Source organism: Amia ocellicauda, chromosome 8 (assembly GCF_036373705.1).
Source record: "Amia ocellicauda isolate fAmiCal2 chromosome 8, fAmiCal2.hap1, whole genome shotgun sequence".
In the NCBI taxonomy this organism is placed as follows: domain Eukaryota; kingdom Metazoa; phylum Chordata; class Actinopteri; order Amiiformes; family Amiidae; genus Amia; species Amia ocellicauda.
The window spans coordinates 15,114,213-15,137,769 of record NC_089857.1 but is presented as its reverse complement, the minus strand read 5'-3'; the positions used below and the strand labels follow the sequence as shown (position 1 = coordinate 15,137,769).

The following is a 23,557-nucleotide window of genomic DNA, read 5'->3' as shown; positions in this document are numbered from 1 at the left end:
CTGTGGAGGGAGTTGAAGGTTCGAGTTGCCAAACGTCAGCCTCGAAACCTTAATGACTTGGAGAGGATCTGCAAAGAGGAGTGGGACAAAATCCCACCTGAGATGTGTGCAAACCTGGTGGCCAACTACAAGAAACGTCTGACCTCTGTGATTGCCAACAAGGGTTTTGCCACCAAGTACTAAGTCGAAGGGGTCAAATACTTATTTCCCTCATTAACATGCAAATCAATTTATAACTTTTTTGAAATGCGTTTTTCTGGATTTTGTTTTTGTTATTCTGTCTCTCACTGTTAAAATACACCTACCATTAAAATTATAGACTGATCATTTCTTTGTCAGTGGGCAAACGTACATAATCAGCAGGGGATCAAATACTTTTTTCCCTCACTGTATTAAGGTTCTTGTTTTGCTATTAAGCTCTTTGTTAGAACTTTTTAATTGAGCATGCCTAAATTTAAAACTCCAATTTCTTTTTTCTTGTATTTTAAGATAGGCCGGTGTGAAAAGTAACAGCCTGGATAGTCTAGAATTCAGAAAATGGAAACAAAGTGCCAGAATGTGTCTGTTGACTTGCCAAAATGACTTAATTTGCTTAAATAGTGCTTAATAATTACTTTCAGGCCTAAATCTTTGTGATTTCAGGTTAGATTTACTGTGTTTTTCAATGAGTGTCATTTATTCAGGTCAACCACTTAAAACCTTTACTCAGAGCACAGATTAACCCTCATATTCCAAACAATAATGCCCAGCTGGGGGGGACACATCCCCCCCAGGATTGACAGTGTCCTCCCCAGTTCTGAAATGAAACCTAATCCCCTGCCGGGCATGGCCCACTTTTTACACATTAAATTAATGTTAACAAATGCTTAATTACACTGTTCTTATGAGTAACTAACATGTAGTTACTGGGTACCAACTGTGTAATTAGGGAGACCTATTGTAAAGTGTTACCAGTATGTCTGAATTCTCTACTCATTCACCACTCTATAAATGTGGCAGCCCTGAGTCTTCCAGACAAGGTTGTATAACCCGAGTGCCTCATTCTCAGTTTCTAGTGTCAGGACAGGCAATTGCACATGTATTTTATACCCAATATACAGAATGAGGTTACACATATCTTTTTAAATCTCTTTAAAAAAAACAAAAAACAAAAACTCCTGATGTTTGAATTTGGAAGAGAAATAAATTAAGGCTTGCAGGGATGCATGATTTTAGTCAGCACAATTGAATGGTATAACCCTGTAGGCAAGAATAGGAAAGGAACTTTGCTTTTTCTCATCCCTTTTAAATGAAGCCACAGATAAGAGCTGGGACTTGAAACAACATGAACAGAGTAATTGCGATTCCTGTTGGGATCAAGCCCGAGAGTTTTCTTTTGAAAAGCTGAAATTTTTTGTATTAAAATACTCTGATGTTTGATATGATAAATATTTAAGAATTTAGTCAAATTAGATTTGAGACTGGGGCTTTGTCTTTCCAGAGGGAAGAAATAAATCCTGCCACTCAATAAAGATTTAAAGAATAGCATATTTACTTTATATTATATTTACTCTCAGCAGGAATTAGAGTTTCAAGGAGTACTCTTAGGACAAGTGTACTTTAATAATTGAACAATGTATGTTTCCATGAGTTTCTCATTTATTAAAACCCTTAAAGCCATTTTAAGTCTAAATGTAAGTTATGAAGTGGACATTTGTAATTTTATATTAGTCAGTCTACAGTACATTAAATTAATGTAATTTTATTCATGTTCCCTGTAGCTGCATAATTAAATTTGAGTGGATTTGGATGAAGTACATCAGACAAATAAATAATTATAAAAAAACAAAGAAATACATATTAAATATAGAGTGTTTGAGCACCAGATACATGGGTTGTGACCAAAAACAAAAGGTTTGCATCACATTTGGACAAGTGAAAAACAAAAACAAAAATGAACATCTGTATCAATTAAGAATTTCATTTAAGAATTTTGAACAGCATGATGTCAAAACACAATGACATCAACAAAACCCTAACCTTGAAATGTACATTTTTAAATGGGCAGCCCATTTTTATATTATCTTGTTTGTCCATCATTTCACAATAAATAATCTGACCTTTCTGCAGACAACAATTACCTCTCTGGCCAATTGGCAGGCAAGCAGTGTGTCTTCATATTAAGTGTTATTAAAATTCTCAGACCTGCCAGTAATTGATAGTTCATCATCAGCAGCTGTAAAAAATAGCACAGCTTGACATTCCAGGGATAAAGGCTGATACATTTCACTGTTCCCATCAAATCCTCCTGCTAAATCCTGCAATAAAAACTAATATAGGCTATATATAGTTTCTTGCTATAGACTATATATATACACACCATTAATGTTTTGAAATCTATGTAATATTTGTATCATTCTTATGAATTAACTTTCTCCTTCAGTATGATAATATGCATGTTCAAAATATTATTGAAAGACTTTATAGCCCTTACCCACTATGCTGCTTTACTGTTAGTTCAAAGCTGCTGACACTACAATAGCGATTCAATAGTGAAACAATGTTACTCCATGTGATGCTGAGCCACTGACTGCAATCCAACCGTTTCAATCAATGTTTCCATGTTGCCACTTTCATCTCACAATTAATTGACTCTTGCCAAATATTACAAGGTTAAAGTTGCCTTCCAACTACAAAATGAAAGATTTGCCTGCCACTCAAGAGCTACAGTGGGCCATGTTTCAAAAAGCAAACTGCTCCCAATGCATCTCTTTGACAGAAGCCCCAGAAAGGGTCCTGCTATTTGTCATGCATCAATTCAACCACTTAAGCAATCTCTCCAGAAGACCCTGCTCCATTTAGGTCTTTGTTATCATAAGTCTTTTGTTCACCAAGCCACTCACACTACCACCAACACCACCAGAACCATTAAGCATACTTACTCTCATGTGGCATGGCTATGGCACAAATTAACTGGGACTAAATGTTCAGAACAGAAGCAGCCGTGTGTTTAGTTCCTACCTCTGGTTTCCCCAGTGTCAACAGCATTGTGCAAAAGCAGCCTAGCAGTCTGATCAGAAGCCTGCAGATTTTTATTACAGTATGTCTTGAGATGTAGCTCAAAACACTGACACAATTGTGAGGCATAGAAGCAGAAAGACAGATTTTCCATATAATAATCATAATAATAACTCATAAACAAACCTGAACTGGACTGGAGTCTGCTTTTTTAAGCCTAATACAAGTTAAAAAAGTAAATCATGCCTGATATCTGACAAATATGGTGAGCTTTAGAATATGATATCAGATAGATAATATATTTTAAAGAAATAAACAACATTTATAGTACATCATTGGCAATGCTTCATTTCTCAAGGAAAGCTTATAATGAAATACATTTTAATCAAAGGCTTGTTATCAGTTTGCACAGAAGACTACAACAATACCCATGAATCAAATGAAAATCTAGACAAACATTTTACAGAGAGTTTAATGACAAGATTTGACAATGAGATAACAATCAATCCATCATCCCAGGAAACAACTTGGATTAAATGAGCACAGCCTGCAGGATGCACCATGTCATTGCTTCAGTATGCATCTGCAAATCTGTTTTGAATTATCTGTGCATTTCCACAACCAAGTGTTCATCCAACCATCATTTTCTGAGACAATGTTTACTTTTATACAATAAAGGAATATCTTTTTTCATACATATATTTTTTAAACCCATCAGCTGTATCTTGCAGTGTGCATTCATTAGTTTACATGGTGGGCTATATCAGACACTTAACAGAAACAAATCCTCGCATAACAGCTTCCATAATGCTGGGTACATCTCAGTCACGACCTCTCTGTGCCAAATAACACATTAGTCACAGCTTCGCAGAGTTACCATTAATTTTCCTCAGATAAGCCAAAACAACCATGAATACAAAAAAAATGCAATCAATCATATGCCTCCGTAGACAGGATTCGGATTTGGTAAAAAATCAATTTCACCGTTATCAGGCGAATATCTTATGGTACAAGCCATCTATAACCCCCAGGGGATTTACATATCTGTCAACAGGGCATTAGGTAAGGTTCTGCGCCAACCTGACAAATTATATAAAAACCTGGAGGGTAACAACGGGGCTCATTCTTCACATAAGAGGTAGAACATCTAGACCAGCATCAAGGTTTTCTCCTGAAGAAACGGACAGTCCATTGAAGACAAAACATGGCGCTAAGGATTAATGGAGGCTGGTGGTTACTGCTGTTCGTCTTGTTGCCGTTTTGCATGAGCCAGGAAGAATACACGGAGGTGAGCAGGAGACAGCCTAGACCCAGAGCCCTGGTAACTCAGAGCCAGCAACAGCTCGCTGGGAACAGTCCCAGGAGGGTATTTAATAGAGGGGCCAGTGACACTCTTGTTAATGGGACTGATGGCAACAGTACTTCCTCAAGTCCAGTGCAGGAAGACACGAATGGTACAGAGGGTCTAAGAGAGTCAGCTGGAGACAGCGATCAGGTACTCTAGGCCACTGTAAACACTTACAAAAGTACATTTGAAGACAATTTTAGTCCTACTGTGCATGGCTGATCAAGCTCCAATATTTGGGAGCCTCATGGTCTTCTTGTTTTGCTTTGCTCCAGTCTAAGGTCACAGTTTACCTTTTTGATAGAAGTTGCCTGAGATGGTAATTTGAGTTTGATTATGACGCTTGTGATTCCAGTCACAAGACCTTAAATACATTTCTAGACCTGATATATGTGTAGAGTTAATTACATATTTAGAGCAATAACATAAGTGTGCTTGATTGGGAGAAAACAACAACAATCCAATACAGGCTTTTCGGGAATTGAGCCCTGTGAAAAGGGCAATGAAAGCTTTCATGTAGTTAGCAGAGACTACTGTGTGCGCTGTGGAAAAGTATAAAGTATAAAGTATATGAAGTATAAAAGTATAAAGTTGACAATTTGTTTTCACAAGCTTGTTTACTTTGAAGAATGTTATCTTTAGTGATTTAGGAGTGAGATATTGACGTGACAGTTCATTTCTTTTCAAATTTTCAGACATATATCTTTCTTTTTAGGTACAAGCATAATTAATTAAAATGGCAAGCAGTCTGACTGAAAATAGAACAAAGAAGGAGATATTAAGCAGTAATTTTGTAATATAAAATATATTAATATGAAGGTCAAGAATATATTAACAAAGTACATATTTTAAGAAAGAAGGGTATGCCTGTATGAAAATGTATTTGATTTAAGTGTGTCTCTACTGCTTGTAATTAATTTCCTAATTTTAATATTTTATTATAATACTAACCTCCAAGCTGCTAAGATTGGAATAGTCTGTGGTGAAGAATTGATGATGCTGTTTACTTTACCAGGGCTCTAGCTACCATTTTTTTTAAGTTGGATTGCTGCACATTTTTCAGCCATATTAAAATTAAAATTGGTCTATTGACTAATGATGCTAAATTAGAAGCAAGAAGAAATACATTGTAAACAAAGCAAAGAGCATGACAAAGGGGAAATTATAAAGGCCTTTAGTTTTACAAATTTCCATGCTGGAACCATTGTGTTTAGTTTGCTTTTCACAAACATTTAGCAGATTATGAATCTATTATGCAAATTGAACAGGCATCCGTATGTGAAATATATGTCACACTGGGCTCCTAAGGGTTAATTAATACTTGCTGCCTGCATGCATTGCTATGGCCCACTTTGATCTATTACCCACCTACACCCTTACTATAAAGAGTGCAATCAAAGGTAATTGAACCTTACATGCAGCTACCTATTAGGGATAGGGGGCATGGCTCAAGGCACTGTAGTGATACAGGTTTCTCAGTCCTGATCCTCAGACCCACTGTGCCTTCAGGATTTTGTTCCAGTGGATTCTTAATTACTTTTGCTTATTGAGCCCTTTACATTAAGAACGATGTTCTTAATTAGGCCTTTTTATCTTTTTCTTTTTAAAACTATTCTGTCCTTAGCTAACTATGAAGAATTGAGCAGACATCTTATATGCCCTGTTCTCCTTTTATTCTGTTCTCATTCATTATTGCTCCCCTATAGCTGTCTTAATTACTTTTAATGGTTTACTAATTGAGTAATTGATGCTATAGAGATACAGGCAGCAATGACACTGCATACATCACCCCAGTAATAGAAATTTGCAGATTCGCATTGGCCCAGTGGTTTCAATTACAAACACCTGGCCATTGAAACAATACACCAAGTGGTGCAGTATAGTACATACTCATGTCTAAGTCATATTATTTAAGAGCTTACAGGTTACAGGATTATTAGGGCTTGTCAGCAGACATGTATAGATCATGTAAAGGGTGAATTGTGATCAGAGAAAAGGACAAGTAAGTCATCAAATATAGTGGTTTTGATATATGCCGAATGTTCACAAATCTCTTGCGCAACGTTGTCCTCTGATGTCTAGTGAACTCACATTGAGGAATCGAGATGTTTATATCTGGGGTTTCTGAGGTAATAATTTAAGAGGTTGAATCCTATTTTAAGTGAATTTACAGTGTATTTGGTCAGTATTTGGGCTTTAAACCACAATCTAAAGCACACTTCTGAGAGCTCTGAGAGTCACACTACACTACAAAGTACAAACCCACTGCACCAGAAAGACTTGCTCTCAGGGCAGTTCATTTGTACTCTCTTGAGAATCAATGGGAGAGATATTACTGAAACAGGCTTGTTGTATTTGATGAACCTTGTCACTGTTTCAGGCAGTTGTTCTTCTGGAAACCCTCTAAGTGCACAATCAGCCACACGGAAAAGCATTATTTGTCACAAAGGAGTGTGGCAAAGTGACCATTACAGAACATCGTTCTATAGAAGCAAACTAAAACCAGCTAAAACAAACTGATTGATTTAAAAGGGGCATTTTGTGCAACAGCACTAGTAGTTATATATTACTACTAGCAGTATTCGTTATGAACAGCTCTTGTCTGACTACTGTCTCTTTTTCCATGTCTAAAGGAGCAGTTTGAAAGGCCACATCTTCCAGACTGTAATCAGTGTTGTCGGGGAGACTTTGGCATGAGAATGATTCCGGGACCCCCAGGAACAGCTGGATCTCCCGGTCCATCAGGTAAATGTCTCCTTTATAGAAATCCCCAGTCAGAACTGCAATTTAACCAGTTCTGAGTTATGATTGGTCAGCTGACACAATGTTCGATAGCTACCAGGTTAATTACAATGAATGTGACTAAATAAATACAAAAATAAGTTATTTTACACATTCTTTAGTTTTGTATCAACAGAGGCTTTGATGGTAAAGGGGGGCATTTACCTTCAAGACATAAAGAAATGTGTGAATAATCCCTGAATAAGACAATAAAGTCTATTTAAACCACCAAGAGAAAAGACCTACCTAATTTGAAATGACATGAGCTGAAATAAAAAAGGAAGGAAATATAAGAAAAGTCAATCCATTCACCAAAGTCAATTAAGACAATATTCTTTTTTTAATCACTTTAATCACTGCTCACAGCAATGGCGTTTTCTATGTTCCTTTTTTTTTAGATTGCTAAGCAGGATTGAAGTTTAATTAACACCTATAGAGAGAGAGAACAGCTAAACCAGGCATCAAAGAGAGCTGCAAAATAATTACACTTCTGCCAACTATAGACTAGACTACTGAGGAAATAATACCTTCACTTTAGAACCATTTTAGCGCAGTATAACCTTATTTTAAGAGCAGTTTTTAGCAGTCTTAGAGCTGAGCATTAAACAAAATAAACTAAATGAAACTTCAAAACCAGCTCCAAATGCCACATGTGTCCATCGGTTGACATATCTCCTTGCCAGCCGTTGTCTCTCCAGTTAAATAATCACCACACCACTGAAACTCATATAGCAGTGCTGCCAGTGTGTGCCCCTATCCACCCAGATTGCCACATAGGGCTTCATAAAAACATTCCCGATGTACACCAGGCAGACTCAATTACTCAGCACAATAGGAGGCACTGGAGAATGCCTCCTTCCAGGGGTTTTATACATTTACCAGATGTAATCAGTACTCACAGTTCTTGCTCCCTCTAACAATACAGTAACCTGCACAGCCCCTTTCCATTTCAAACTGTGCTTTTAATTGCTTTGCTTTTAATTGCTTCTTCAAATGATTTCATAACCTAGATGTATTCTGTCTATCAGACCATGGGTGAATGCAGCATAAAATGTGGGTTTTAAAGTGAAAGAAAGCTTTAGGAATGCAAAATACTGTAGTATGGTTGTTGAAACACATAAATGGGTTTTTAGTTTTGTTACAAGTTGTGTATACCTGCAGGATTCCTGGATATGTTAAATTCACGATTCATGGCGTTATTTCATTATCAGAAACTTTGTTACCAGAGGTAGAAATGACAAGCATAGGGATGTGACTTCAGAGAAGTGGAAGGAGGCTACAGTGGAAAAATATAATTGAATGTTAACAAATAATAATAGTAATATTGATTTCAAATGTGTCAGGAAACATGAAGTCTACAGCTACTAAGTTGTTTTCTGCGAGGGCATATACAAATATCTGTTGGTAATAAGACAGGTCTGTACTTTTAACTCCAAATTGAAAGATAATAAATACACACAAATGAAACTCATGAATATATAATAAGGCAATATGTACCTGGGAAGTGTTTGCTGGAGCCGTAGGCACTTGCTACACAATTTGCTTCCTCGCACTGCTGAAATCTTTGTGAAAATGTCATTATTTTTTGTATAATCGTTATCAACAACTTTGCCAAAATGACATAGCTGGATTTGTGTGATTTTAATTTGCCGATCTGCTTTGCTTGGCTTGTATCATCCTAGGCTACCTTGCAAAGTACAATTGTAATAATGTTTATATAGTTTATATTAAAGGCATTCATTGACAAAAGACACAAAGACCTTATCTACCAATAACTGGCTTGAGTTCTGATCACACTCTCCGGAGCTAAATCTGAAAATCAGCATCAACCAATTATTACATTTCAGATGAAAGAAATATCTCCAAAAGGCAAATCTCGATTAACACTGACAAAGGTTTTTGTGTTTTTGTTAGTGCAGTGGGAGTTTTTTTTCCAACCATATGGCCGCATTAAACAGTGGATTTAAAAATAGACTCAGGCTAATGTTGTAATGCTTAATGAGCTGCATAAAAAGGCACCCGTGTCTTCTAACTGCACTAGATGATTACTGTGATAATTTTGGAAGGGAATTGGCAAAAGATGTAGATAAACACACACAGAACCTTTTCATAGTGGTTGCGCCCATTCATTTGATAATTTCCCCTTGGTTAATTAAATCCCACAGCTCACCAAAATGAACACATTTTGTGCACATGGCATTTTTCGTTTTTTCAACTTTTGTTTTCTACATTCAGTTCTATAAACTGAACTTTTTGCAATTTGTTAGAAAGAGAAACAAAATAATCTATAAGAAGTCTGTCAAGGTATAAGGTTTCTCAGGGGTTCAATAAATCAAATAGTATTTTATGAAAATCCATGTATTGGAACCAACTAGAGACTGTCTGGTAGGGCAGGTGGAGAAGCAGTTGGCGATGTGCGATACGGAGGGTAAGGGTTCTGTCATCACAGCCTGAAGAATCGCCGCCAGGGGCCCTTATGACACTATTCTGCCCATTTGATGAAACAAATGCATCTTGTGTGGAAATATATATTCTATGTGTGTAAACAATGTTGGGGAAAAAAGCTAATCTGAATAATGGAGTTAAAGATTTAACTTTCAGTTTTTTAACTGTGGTGCAAGAAGGTGGTACAACTCCAGTTGATTGCAATGGGCTGGGCTTTATTTTCTGCCCTTTCAGGAAACCCTGGAAACAATGGCAACAATGGGGCCCCAGGCCGTGATGGAGGGAAAGGTGAAAAAGGAGACAGAGGAGACATGGGACCTCGGGGCGAGCGTGGGTCTCATGGTGTGAGGGGAGAAAAGGGCTACCCTGGAATACCGTCCGAGCTACAGGTACACTTAGACCCTCCGAGTAACTGACCTGTCAGCAGCTTTAACTTTACTGCTTATGTATGACATTACTGGATTATCACTTCCTTTTAATCGCTTTTTTGTAAATGTGATTCTGCAGGAAGATGTCAATTGCACATTGGGACAGGACTGACAAGAATCCATTTAGTTTATACTGCAGTACTAATTAAAAACCAAAAGTGCTGCTCATACAGTCATGATAAAAAAATCAATAGAATAACCGTGAAGGAGGGGAAAAAAACAGTTGCTACAAGTCACCTAGTGGAAAACTACTTGCATGGCTTAATGTTGGCCTCAAAGCTGGTGTGCATTTTGTTTGCTTGGTAGTAGAATATATTCAGTATATTTGGCCTTTTCTTTTCGTTTATAGTGTGGTGGATTCCTCAGAAAAAGCCATGATCAGCAGAGAAGCCTAAATAGTAATAGAAACCAGTGATATGCAAATGATACTTATGACCTCCAGTATTACACCAGACAATAGCTATCATACACCAAAAGGCCAAGAGTTACTGCAATTAATCAGGTTTATATTTCAGCACCTTGGATAGGAGCCGCCACTAACCTTGCTTAGTGATGAAAATGCGGTCTATTCAATGAGGAAAAACATAGCCCTGTAGAGAATCTGAGCATTGCTGAGTCACATTTGTCCTTGGATTGTATGTGTTGCAGGTCGAACTCTTTCCAACACGACACAGTGTTTTTGTGACCTAAAGTGCATTTCTTGAAATTATGACATTCCAAACAATAGTGAGATTTTTTTTAAAAACTTTATTAAGCTTGAAACAAACACTGTCTAGACTAGACTTTAAATCACTCAATTCACTTGAATTCAGCAGCCGCTCAAAGTTAAAAATATATTTTAATATATTTTTTCTCAGTACAGAAGTGACTATTGTAATAGTGGGGCTTTCAAAGAATTATGCAAGTTTTAAAATATATTTTTTTTTACTTTTAATGAATCAACAGGACTAAGACTAATTGATTTCTGAATCTCAAAAATCCCCGACCCCTGCAGTATGTATTTATTGTGTGTGTTCAAATTCATGTTGATAATCTCTGCATGAAATTTCTGACGTGACCCTTGGTAATTGATCTTGGCTTCCTATCCCTGCATCTCCACAACATCCCACTGTCAAAGTGATTGCACTTATTGAATCACTTAATTAGAAAGAAATGGGTAATTAGACTTAGGATGTTAAATTGTTTTTAAAGCATGTTACAGTTAGTCATTGGTGATTTGTCTCTTGGTAAATGGCTTGTTTTTAGAGGTAGCATGTTTTATTTCCTGTTTCATATGGTAAGTAATTAAGACTCGGTAAGGTATCTTCAGTAGCAAGATCTGCTAACCCAACCCAAATTAGATCTGCTGTACTGAACTGTAGCAAACATGATCTACATGAACACAAGTGATTAATTAACCACCATGATATTTTTACCCTTGTTTCAAATGTATTAGAAAAAAAATCACTCAAATAGAATTCCTTTCTGTTTACATACTAATAAGGAAATTGAGTGGTTAGTATAAACCTTATATACTGGTATTCAACCAATTTTCCACTAACTGTATATGTTTAACAGGTCTTCAGCTTAATGATGTACTTTCCTCAGATTTTCCTAATATGCTGCTCTTTGAGACTCTGAAGTTAAATGTTACATTTTGGCCCCTACAAATCCTTTGGGTCCAGCCTTCTGAAAATATTCCTTCACTGGCAATGTAATTTGGCAATATCAATGTCCTATGTGCTTATCTGGAAATATACTGGCAGTCAATGCTCTTCCAAGCTGAGCAAAGGGAAATGCTCACAATTATCCAGTGAAGCAGTGCCATTGTTAGCATTTTAAACCCATTTTAAATATCAAGCCTTGTTCTCATAATTCACTCCTCCATCACAAAAGATTACATTACACCAAATTTCTGAGACTCTTCTCCTTCCGAAAAATGTCTCAGTGTCCGTATTTGCTGAATATCGTTGGCTGCCTTTATGAATGAGGCTGTAGATTTCATTAACAAGCTTGAATTCAGTTGAATTAATACATGAAGAATGAAGGGTTTATGAAAAGCAACAAACACCAAAAAAACAATACCACTCCATCGTATTCCCATCTTAAGTGACAATTTCTTGCAAATCTGTCTGCTTTTCCTGTGCTGCTTATATAAGCTTGTGATTGAAAAGGCAAACATTCTGATCAGGGGGCTCTAAAGAAGAGTGTGTACAATATGTTCATTGGTATGTATAAAAGTAGTCTTTACAAATGTTTTTATTAGGTTTATTTTATTTTGGCTTGTTATATTTTCAATGTAGATATATGGGAGTTGCTTTGCATACAGTGAGGTAAAAAAGTATTTGATCCCCTACTGATCTTGTACGTTTGCCCACTGACAAATAAATTATCAATCTATAATTTCAATGGTAGGTGTATTTTAACAGTGAGAGACAGAATAACAACAAACAAATCTAGAAAAATGCATTTCAAAAAAGTTATACATTGATTTGCATGTTAATGAGGGAAATAAGTATTTGATCCCTATCAATCAGCAAGATTTCTGGCTCCCAGGTGTCTTTTATACAGGTAACGAGCTGAGATTAGGAGCACTCTCTTAAAGGGAGATGTGTGCAAACCTGGTGGCAACTACAAGAAACGTCTGACCTCTGTGATTGCCAACAAGGGTTTTGCCACCAAGTACTAAGTCGAAGGGGTCAAATACTTATTTCCCTCATTAACATGCAAATCAATTTATAACTTTTTTAAAATGCGTTTTTCTGGATTTTTTTGTTGTTATTCTGTCTCTCACTGTTAAAATACACCTACCATTAAAATTATAGACTGATCATTTCTTTGTCAGTGGGCAAACGTACAAAATCAGCAGGGGATCAAATACTTTTTTCCTTCACTGTATGTGAACAGGGCTGAAAATATATCATAGTCAATAAGAAATACATCAACTTAAGTAGGCAATACTGTACTGTACATTTCACAATCAGGTACTTGTTATGTTTCCTTTCCTTAATATACTCTGCCCTGCCCTGTGAAAATGTAATCAATGTGTCAATCTTAATTTTCAAATTGAAGTAGTGTCATATATCATATCTTAATGAACATATGCAAAATATATTTACCTCACTTCACAATGGTGGAAAAAAGTCTGTAAATGTCAACAGGTCAAAAAGTAAAATTGATTGCATATGTTTATCTTGGCCTCAGAAGTGCATAAAGAGAAAAGCAATTTGCCTAATTGTATTCAGTGCAGAGCCAAGACTTCGGGAGAAATGCCAAAGGCTGTCAGCCTCAACTGGAGCTTATTTTCTGTGCAGTAAGTCAGACCGAAATCATTTCATTTCAGTGTCAGTCCTGTTAATTTATATATTTCAGATAAAATGTAAAAATAAATTTTGCAACAATGCAGGTCTAAATACATGTTTCTGTCAAGCTTAATAAAGAAGATGACGCAATAGATTTGGAAATCATATTTGAGCGAATTAATGGAATGTCAAGCTTTCACAGGAAACTCAACATACTGTGACAAGTGCATTATTTTCTTCTCTAAGTCCGTCAGTTATATATTTTCATTTTGCTTCTCTTGTTCTGGCATACAACAAAGATTTCTGTTGCTTTAAAATTATTTTCCTATAGCCAAGACCCACTCATCCAGTTTATAACATTATTTAACTTGAACAGGAGACCACCGCAAACATCCATGATCCTCAGCATGAGAGCAAGCCTTATATTCAGATGCTCTTGTAAGTCAATTAAGCAGTTAACTGGATCTTGGGACACACCACTTAAGTAGTCAGGGCAACAGAACAATCAAGTTCACCTGCCACACTGTTTCAGTGTTTACAAATTGAACAGATTATTTAGCTAAGTAAACTTGAATATTAATCTAACAATAATTGTGCTGTTCCTATTTAAATCTGGAGTAATATCTATTAATTTAGTTTTTTTTTTGTCCCTATTAATATAACTTAATAATGTTTGGTAAAGCGTGTTTGAATGTGGCCGGTATTTTCAAGGTCAGCCTTGAGGGAAAAACAAAACATCTAATTTAATAATCTCCTTATCTCAAGTACTGTTTAAAGCACGCAACATCTGATATTTTTATTATTCAAAAGAAATAAACATATCTTTCAAGGTCCCATTACTTTATTTCCCTTCCGATAAGAACAAGTAGTCCTTTACCAGATAAGTAACACTCAATTTCTTGAGATTTATGGAAATAGGGGACAGTTGCATTTATAGTTTTTATGCATTGTAAGACAAATGTGATTGTCTTTATCATTCAGAGCAACACTATATTTTCTATTATGCTTTCCATTATGATTAGCATTTCAATATCTTAAATCTATTTAAAAAAAATGCAAGGTCTGTCACTTGAATATTAAACAGCAATCCCATTGTATGAACTGTGAACATCCAGCCTTTAATGTAGGTGTTGTGTAAAATTGTAATCATAGAAATGGAAAATAAACAATAATCTAACTTATAATTGCTTTATATAAAGCATTGGTTATCTTAATGTTTCGATTTGAAATGCTTATTTTTTCATGTCCTTTGCTCTGATATCCAAACATTGGAAAATACTTATTACATATGAAAACAAAGATGTCGACTACAATTCCCTGTTCCCAGTTCACCTTCACTGTTTCTTGCCTTTAGGAATGTAAGTATTAAAGCCCCAGATCACCTCTTCAGACCTGTAACGTTTCCTCCGTTTAATGGCACGACAGATAACTCTTTTTGCTTTCTCGTGGGAGATCATGACCTCTTTTGTGGGGTATTTACCATTGGAAGCTTCCAATAATAGTTGCAGACGTATTTTGCTTGCATCTTCCTGCGATTTGTCATCCCTCATGTATGCATTATAATTAAACAAACAGCTCCCTTGCAGTAGACTCACTGAGTTGTTATACTGCGGTGCCAAATATGTTCACATTTCTGAAACATCAAGTAAGCTCTACATATTTTTCCTAAAAATATATTATAAAACATGATTTAATACATTTTTTCCACACACATTTGTGGCTATTGGTTTCAGAGACACAGAGCATTTTTCTCTGGAGCAGAAATCCTCCCGCCAGTCCAGCTGAAACGCTGTGTTGCTGTGACCTGGAGCGCAGAGTGCTGGCAGAGTTGTGTCTGTTTGGGTTTAGTGATGATTCTTCTCACAATATTCATGAGCCCTAGCACTAAAAGCCTATGCTGCAAAAAAAGTCTGCATTGCAGTTTTCTACTGAGCAATCTGTTAAGCAGGAATGCTTTGTACTGATAATTAATGCCTGACTTTTTGTTTATTCTTATGTGTACCTCATTACCATTATTTTCAACATAATTATACATGTAATGATTATGATAGGCAGCAAGTCTAAGACCTTAATTTTGACCCACACCCCCAAGCTCAAATCCCAATCCAATATATGATCTTGGCTTTTTGTCTGAAATGAAAGAATTGGCATGCCATACTACTAACTTCACAATACCAGGAAATCAGCCAAGAAAACATATGCAAAATCATTAACACATAACAACCTCTGTTCAAAAGCATATCATGTCAACAGATAATTATTTCACACATATATCAACATTTTGAACTGAAATTATTATTTGAGTTTGGATATGGCTTTTCTACACTACAAAGAATTTTCCCTGTCACTCTTACTTAGCTTTGTGTATTGCTTTTTGTGATGGGTGGGTGGTTAAAGGTTTGCATTGGTCCAGTCCTGAATCTTAATTAGAAAAGAAGAAAGAGAAAGAAAGAAAGTGCCTCTTAGCAATGTTCTCCTCATTATCCTGAATTTAACCTTTCTGAAATATTAGGATAGGGAATTTTTCATAAAGTAAAGCGTCAAGTAGAATATTGCCCAACCAGTCTCAAAGCGAACAGATTTTTATCTAAACCAATAGCTTATGTCATTGTTGTATTTCAATAACATTCTAGATAACATGCTAATTAAACTGATTCCAAAATCATTACTACTGAAAAAAACATTTGGGTTGTTTGTTCAAATAAATACATGTACGAGAGAAACATAAAGCCTTCCCCTCTTTTAACCACGGTGCTCCCACGCAAGGCCTGAAAAAACAACAACCATGCAATCAACAAGTGACTGCCCTGAGGGCCAATTTGAGCTGAATATTCATTAAAACCATTAACATTAACACATTAGGTGTTAATTATGTGTGGGAGGTTCACGCTGTCTGCAGTTAGTGGCATTACCCGTGGTGAGCACAGTCCGCTGAGTCCTTGACGTATTAAGCCTTCTGCTGACTCCACGGCATAACAGATGCCACCCATCTATTAAGCCCATCCAATGTGTTGGTATGTTGTATGTTTATTAATATTTGAATTTATGAACTCACTCTGGCAATTAAATTATTAAAGATCGACCATTTCAGGTACAGGTATTTCTGATACTCTTACACATCTGCAAAGAAGAACAAAATATTGCCTTTCTTGCCAACAGTATTGTTTGCACACTTCTACTTCATTTTTGTGTGTGTTTTTTTATCTTAATTGAATAATGTTGAATTCTCTTTTCATCCTGTGGTATCGCTGAGCAATTTGTTAAAGCGAGTAAACACATCAAACACAGCCAGACGATAGACAATACAGTTTTGTATCCAGAAGCAAATGAACACTCTCTGGCTTAAACACATCGGTCCCTCAGCACACGTCTCTAAGAGTCAGTGGCAACATGTAACCATGGATTCTGGGTTTGTAAACTCCATTGGCAACAGTCGAATTTACAGGCATTACATTAATAGCCTTTACTTTGACGGTTCAGGCCTAGTAGTTTTACTGCTGAATGGGAACTAATGCTGGGATGCCTCTGGCTTTCCCAAAGGGAAGTCTGCTGCTTGTGTTTGTGAAATTATACTTCCTGCCACACGAGAGTGGCTGTAGAGAGGCAAGTGAATTCAAATGGGAACATCACAGCTGTGAAAACACTAAGGGGCTGCCTCTTACATGTTATCTCCACACTTAAAGCAATTGTGCCTTTTTATTGCGGAAAAACAGTAACGTGTTTAAAACCTAAAGGAGCTTGGTTATGTCCTATGATGGAGGACAGAAATCTCAGAGCAGTGCTGTTCAGTGTTCTCAGTGATCTAGATGAATTAGACAATTCCTACACTGCAAATATGTGTCTTGTGAATATTTTGTCGGGGAAAGTGCTTGAGTACTAGCATCTAGTAGATACAATAGAATAGGTTGCTGTGATAGAGCCGATGCAATCATTGCTTTTCAACTTTAACAATCAGTGCCCTGGGCTGGTTGTTATAAATACATGTTAGAAGATGAAGTTTCACTCTGTCGATAACAATAATGGCAGAATAAATGTGGAGATATGCAATGGAGGCAGGAACGTCTGCCAAGCCATTGTATAAGCTCATCTGAAGGCCAAACAAAACACATGGCCTTCCATTGAACCAGTGAAGTATAAGCAAAGACAGATGGGGTCCCTACGCACTTCACTTCCACTCCAAAACTATTTTAATTCTCTCCCTCAGGTTGCATTCATGGCATCCATGGCCACCCACTTCACTAATGAGAACAGCGGCATCATTTTCAGCAGTGTGGAAAACAACATTGGAAACTTTCTCGATACGATGACTGGAAGATTTCACGCACCTGTCACAGGTTGGTGTAGTAGAGGACCAGAAAAACTTAACCCTATTGACTTGGGAGGTTTTTTAACATTTGAATGCTGACAAGAGTGGTACCATTTCCCCCCACTAATATGTTATTTCATTTACTTGACTGTGATCTGATCGGCAGTGCCTTAAAATTGGGGCTGGGGTTATCGCTAGCATAGAACCAGAACTGGGACATCTGAAGCAAACCTCTCTGTGAGTGAGCATTGATTGTTCAGCGTATTGGTTGCGACAACTATATAATGAATTTCTGCTTTGTATTCTCCCAGACCCAGAGAAAATGCAATATTAGAGGTATTAAGGGATATACACCGATCAGCCATAACATTATGACCACTGACAGGTGAAGTGAATAACACTGATAATCTCAAGACAATTCCCTGCTGTGGCTATTAGGTGCTTAAAGCAGGCCTAATATAAATATATAAATCTCAGCTAGCATAATGGTTAAGATGCACGACTGGCATTGTGGGTTTGAATCCATATGTATATACACCGATCAGCAATAACATTAGGTGAAGTGAATAACACTGATAATCTGGTTATCATGGCACCTGTCAGTGGGTGGGATATATTAGGCAGCAAGTGAACATTTTGTCATCAAAGTTGATGTGTTAGAAGCAGGAAAAATGGGCAAGCGTAAGGATCTGAGCGACTTTGACAAGGGCCAAATTGTGATGGCTAGACGACTGGGTCAGAGCATCTCCAAAACTGCAGCTCTTGTGGGGTGTTCCCGGTCTGCAGTGGTCAGTACCTATCAAAAGTGGTCCAAGGAAGGAAAAGCAGTGAACCGGCGACAGGGTCATGGGCGGCCAAGGCTCATTGATGCACGTGGGGAGCGAAGGCTGGCCCGTGTGGTCCGATCCAACAGACGAGCTACTGTAGCTCAAATTGCTGAAAAAGTTCATGCTGGTTCTGATAGAAAGGTGTCAGAACACACAGTGCATCACAGTTTGTTGCGTATGGGGCTGCGTAGCCGCAGACCAGTCAGGGTGCCCATGCTGATCCCTGTCCACTGCCGAAAGCGCCTACAATGGGCACGTGAGCATATTAAACCATCTACTTCTCCGGAACAATCGGGCCCAGTGTGCTGAATTTGTGCATAGGCCACACTAATACTTCTATCTATCAAATTTGCAAAAGGCAAATGACTGCACATAAAACCAAGCCTGCCATAATCCAATGAATATGCAGGTATGCAAAATTTGCATATTTTCAATGCATGACCTTCCATGCCTTCCATGACCGGCAACTACTTTTCCACATTCAATGGAAACGTTCAATAATACAAGCATTTAAACAACAAATGCATGCTAAAATCGCAGTTTGTTGCGTATGGGGCTGCGTAGCCGCAGACCAGTCAGGGTGCCCATGCTGATCCCTGTCCACTGCCGAAAGTGCCTACAATGGGCACGTGAGCATCAGAACTGGACCACGGAGCAATGGAAGAAGGTGGCCTGGTCTGATGAGTCACGAGTTCAAGGTGTTGACTTGGCCTCCAAATTCCCCAGATCTCAATCCAATCGAGCATCTGTGGGATGTGCTGGACAAACAAGTCCGATACGTGGAGGCCCCACCTCACAACTTACAGGACTTAAAGGATCTGCTGCTAATGTCTTGGTGCCAGATACCACAGCACACCTTCAGAGGTCTAGTGGAGTCCATGCCTCGATGGGTCAGGGCTGTTTTGGCAGTAAAAGGGGGACCTACACAATATTAGGCAGGTGGTCATAATGTTATGGCTGATCGCTGTATAACATAAATATCTAATATATTAACAGCAGTGTGGAGTAATGTTTAGGGCTCTGGACTCTGAACAGAGAGTGGGGGGTTCAATCCCAGGTGGGGGACACTGTTGTTGTAAACTTGAGTAAGGCACTTAACCCTGTTATTGGCATTATAGGCCATGCAAAGGATAGCTTAGTGATGGGACAGTGAGGCAGCACATCATGATTAACAATTCAAAAACAAGCCTTTTGTTTTTTATTTGTTTGGATCCTTGCCAGTATGACACACAAACCAATTTTGTTAAACAGGAAGGATTCATTGTATAAAGACACCTCTGCTGTTAACACTTCTTTGATGAAAAGAAATGTGTAATAGAACAATACAACAACAGAACAACGGAAATAATTAAACATAAAGCATAAAATGCTTTGTGAGAGAATAATTAGAAAAGAATAACATCTGGATAATTGCTCACAAATGTAATTAATTAATTAATTTGCAGACATATTAACACATTATGGTGTTCTTTACAATTGTCCAGGTTTATACTGTTATGGTTATAGTGTCAACATGAAGCAGGATTTAAGAACATTGTTAATCCTCCCTAGTTGAACATAAGGATAATTGTATTCAGTAGGCATATAAATAAAATGTAATACTTGTCAAACAATGCAATTTCATAATAAGTGCAGTCCTGAATGCTGATAAAATATAACCTATATCTACACTATATGGGCATTGGGAGAGAGATTAGCACCTGGGACAACAATAAGAAGTCTGGTACTAATGCTAAAACCTTGAAGAAAGTTCTCAAACCTTCTGCATGAGGCACAATTAATCAATACAGTCCTGAGACACTACACAGACAGATGTGAATGGTACCAGAGGTGCCAATTAACACATTTCAATGCCAACCTGCACCACATGCCTTAAAAGCCCAATATCTTTAGAGCCTGGAATAATAACAACTTAAATCACAGGGTTAGCGTTTCCAATTCCTTTTGGGTTTAAAGAGTAGGAGAAGAGTTAATGGGGTCTACCATAGTGGGTAGTAGCATCACTAAGTAAATAAGATCATAGTGACTGGCACCGGCATACTGTGCATATTGTAAATCATGTATTTGGCTTTTTAAGAGCCAAATCAGCTTCTCTTCTCAACTTCCACTGTGTAAGTGTGGAAAGGGCCAAAGCATCTCCTTACCATCAGATTTGAGGTACTGCTGCAACATACCAAGCGAACAAATAACAAATTAATTCAATTTGGTTATTTGTACGCAATATGTAGCATATGCAAAATGCAGCTCAATGCAGCTGAGCGTCTGTTCCGCACAGATGATGAGTCCTGTTACAAATATGTATCATAAAGCTTGCTTGTGTGTATTGTTTGTGGGTGAGATTGATTTAGGTAATTAGGAACAGCCCGGGAGATGTATCGTATGCAGAGCCACTTTTGACAGATTACCAGTCTTGCTTTTAATAACATTTTGTTTGTGCATGTTTTTGCTACGCTTCCCCCACTCCTCTCAGGAACATGTTTGTAAATAGTGTAAAAGACAGTTATACTCAACATTGCCAGGGTAAACAAAATTGTGGAATTGTATACGACAGCTCTGTCATTTCAAAACAGGGGTAGAAGCCTTTGTTTATTTAAAAAATATAAGCAGGATGCAACATCTTGGAGATTCAAGCAGGAACATGAAAACACTGATACTACAACACATGGAATGTCTGATACATCATTTATGGAATTTCAAATTTTGTTACTAGGTGGCTATACGTCCTTTATATAGATGCTTTTTGCAAGGTCCTTGAAATTGGTTGAATTTTCATTTCGAAGGTAAAGGAGACCCCTATGCAGAAAGTGCATTAAATAAAGGAGTGTAGTTTATCATCAGGATGCAAAATGATCCCAAAATATATTCTACCTGTTTTGATTTCCTGGGCTGCTCATGCACTGGAAATGCACTTTGCTGGTTAAGACTCAGAACCTGGAATCTCATTAATCTCAAGACTAGTAATAAAATGCACAAAAACAAACAATAAACCTAGGGAACAAGGTGTGAATGATGCAAGAATATAAAATACTATTGGAAGACATTAAGGGGGTTGTTATTTATTTTTTCCTGGGATTCCAAGTACAGTTTGATAGCTTGTGGAAATATGCATAATTACCTGTTTTGGCAACTAGTCCCTAGCATTTAAAACTAATTTTCATTACATATTTATGGCAGATGCAGTGATACTGAATCCTAATGTAAAGATAAAATCGAGGATAAACAGAATAAACCATAGTTTGTTCTAACAGGTTACACCAGTATAAGAAAAAACACTAAAAATCTGTGGTATAAAGCGAGAGCACAGTGTCAGTTGGAAACCATGTAAAAAGGAGCATAGCTTTTTGTACATTGACAGAGCTCTTCCTTTTTTTCCTCAGGGGTTTATTTCTTTACTTTCAGTGTGATGAAGCACGAGGATGTGGAGGATGTGTATGTTTATTTAATGCACAATGGAAGTGCTGTCCTCACCACACACAGGTAAGGGTGCTGGGCTGACTGGTATAACATATACCAGTGACTGGTATGGCTTTCAATTAAACACCAGCAGTATGCCATATTATCTAGTGCATTTATACTATTTTTTTTTAATTAAGTTCATGAAAGCCTAGGCCAAAATAACATATGTTGTTTTATTCTGTATTATATTCAAATTCAAAAACCTAGAAACAATTGTAAAAAACTGTTTCTGTTGTAAAAACTGTTGTAAAAAACATAAACACCACAGTTGTAGGTAAACCATGTGACCCCATCCTCCAATAACATTTATCTTTGTATTAGGTTCCATTTTCATATAATTAACAGTTTATAAGAAATCGAGAGCATCTCTGTCTTGCTCTCCAGCAGAAACTGGATTTTTTCTAATTTCTGAAGTTATTCATACTTGCTTATTCATCTATTTTGGAGTTTGATATGACAAAGAACTTCTCCAGGCAAAGAAAATAATTTTTCACATTAGCTCAGGCTACATCTAAAATCCTTACTAAAGGTACCGTGTCTGTCCAATATTCTAGGGATTAGGGTAAGGAAAGAACTCTCGACCTTGGCAGATATTGGAAACGAAGCCTAATGTGAAAGTAAAATTGCCGACAGGAAAGAGTCGCCCCAGACAAAAGTACTGCAAATTTAAGTTTTAACCAATAGAGGCTTGTGGAAAAGTGCTTTGGACATCCATATTCCCAGCATCCTATGGGATAGGAAAAAAATGAATGTGAATTTTTGTTTGCCTGATCTCACAGCCACGGGGTCAAGGGTAAGCATGACACCGCAGGGAACAGTGCCGTTCTGAAGCTGGCGAAGGACGATGAGGTCTGGTTAAGGATGGGGACTGGCGCGCTCCATGGAGACCACCAGCGCTTCTGCACTTTCTCCGGTTTCCTACTGTTTGAAAACCGAACCTGACGGAGACCTGACGCGGCACAAGGAGGCCAGCCACCTGTTTAGAGTTTGTCATTGATGGCAGCACACAAACTTGTACTTGACTTTGACTTTGAAAAATAGAGCTTCTATAGATTTCTTCTGGCATCTTCTCTCCTCATTGACTGTGCTGTCTTTAATTCTGATCTCACAGGTTTCTTTGGTGACACAGGGTTCTCCAATTTTGCCAATTTCTTTACAACACATTGCAGATGAAGGAATGCTTAGGTTTCTGAATATAGACTTCATACAAATCAATAAAAATATAAATTAAAATTCAGCAACGATCGGAAAACTATATCACTATGGTTTGTTGCAGACATTGTGTGAAAAAGTGATGTGTGTGTAGCCAACTGACAACTATATTTAATGGACAAAAGTGTTGCTGTTCTGAAAATGCTGGCACACATCTAGAAAACCCATTTAGTACAGAGTGTCAAGTGTCCAGCTTTTATGCAGTCAGGTAGTTTTCTGTGCTGAGGTGCTATTGTGAAAGTTTTTATTTCCTTTCTTTTCCTGTGCAATGAGCTCCAGTGATGTTAGTTATGCCAGCAAATGGGTTTTAATTGACAGCCCAGCCCTTGCCCGGAGGTCAATAAGTCATATAGCCACCCAGCGCAGATATTGCAGCATAGGGCAATGCTTTTCTGTAGTAGTCACAACTGGTTAGGATTCAACCTGCATGACTATTATCATTTTAAAAAGCAGCCAATCAGTGTGAATGTTTGTTTGTA

The 23,557-nt window shown here is 37.4% G+C and overlaps 1 protein-coding gene across 1 annotated transcript; it reads left to right on the top strand.

Moving 5' to 3' along the window:
- The first annotated feature begins 4,201 nt into the window (after positions 1-4,201).
- LOC136755209 (complement C1q tumor necrosis factor-related protein 3-like) lies at positions 4,202-22,922 on the top strand. Its single transcript, XM_066711693.1, has 6 exons — positions 4,202-4,492; positions 6,976-7,087; positions 9,803-9,957; positions 17,482-17,611; positions 21,788-21,887; positions 22,646-22,922. The coding sequence occupies exons 1-6, from the start codon at positions 4,202-4,204 to the stop codon at positions 22,806-22,808; spliced, it is 951 nt and encodes a 316-aa protein (XP_066567790.1). The 3' UTR covers positions 22,809-22,922.
- Positions 22,923-23,557: the final 635 nt, after the last annotated feature.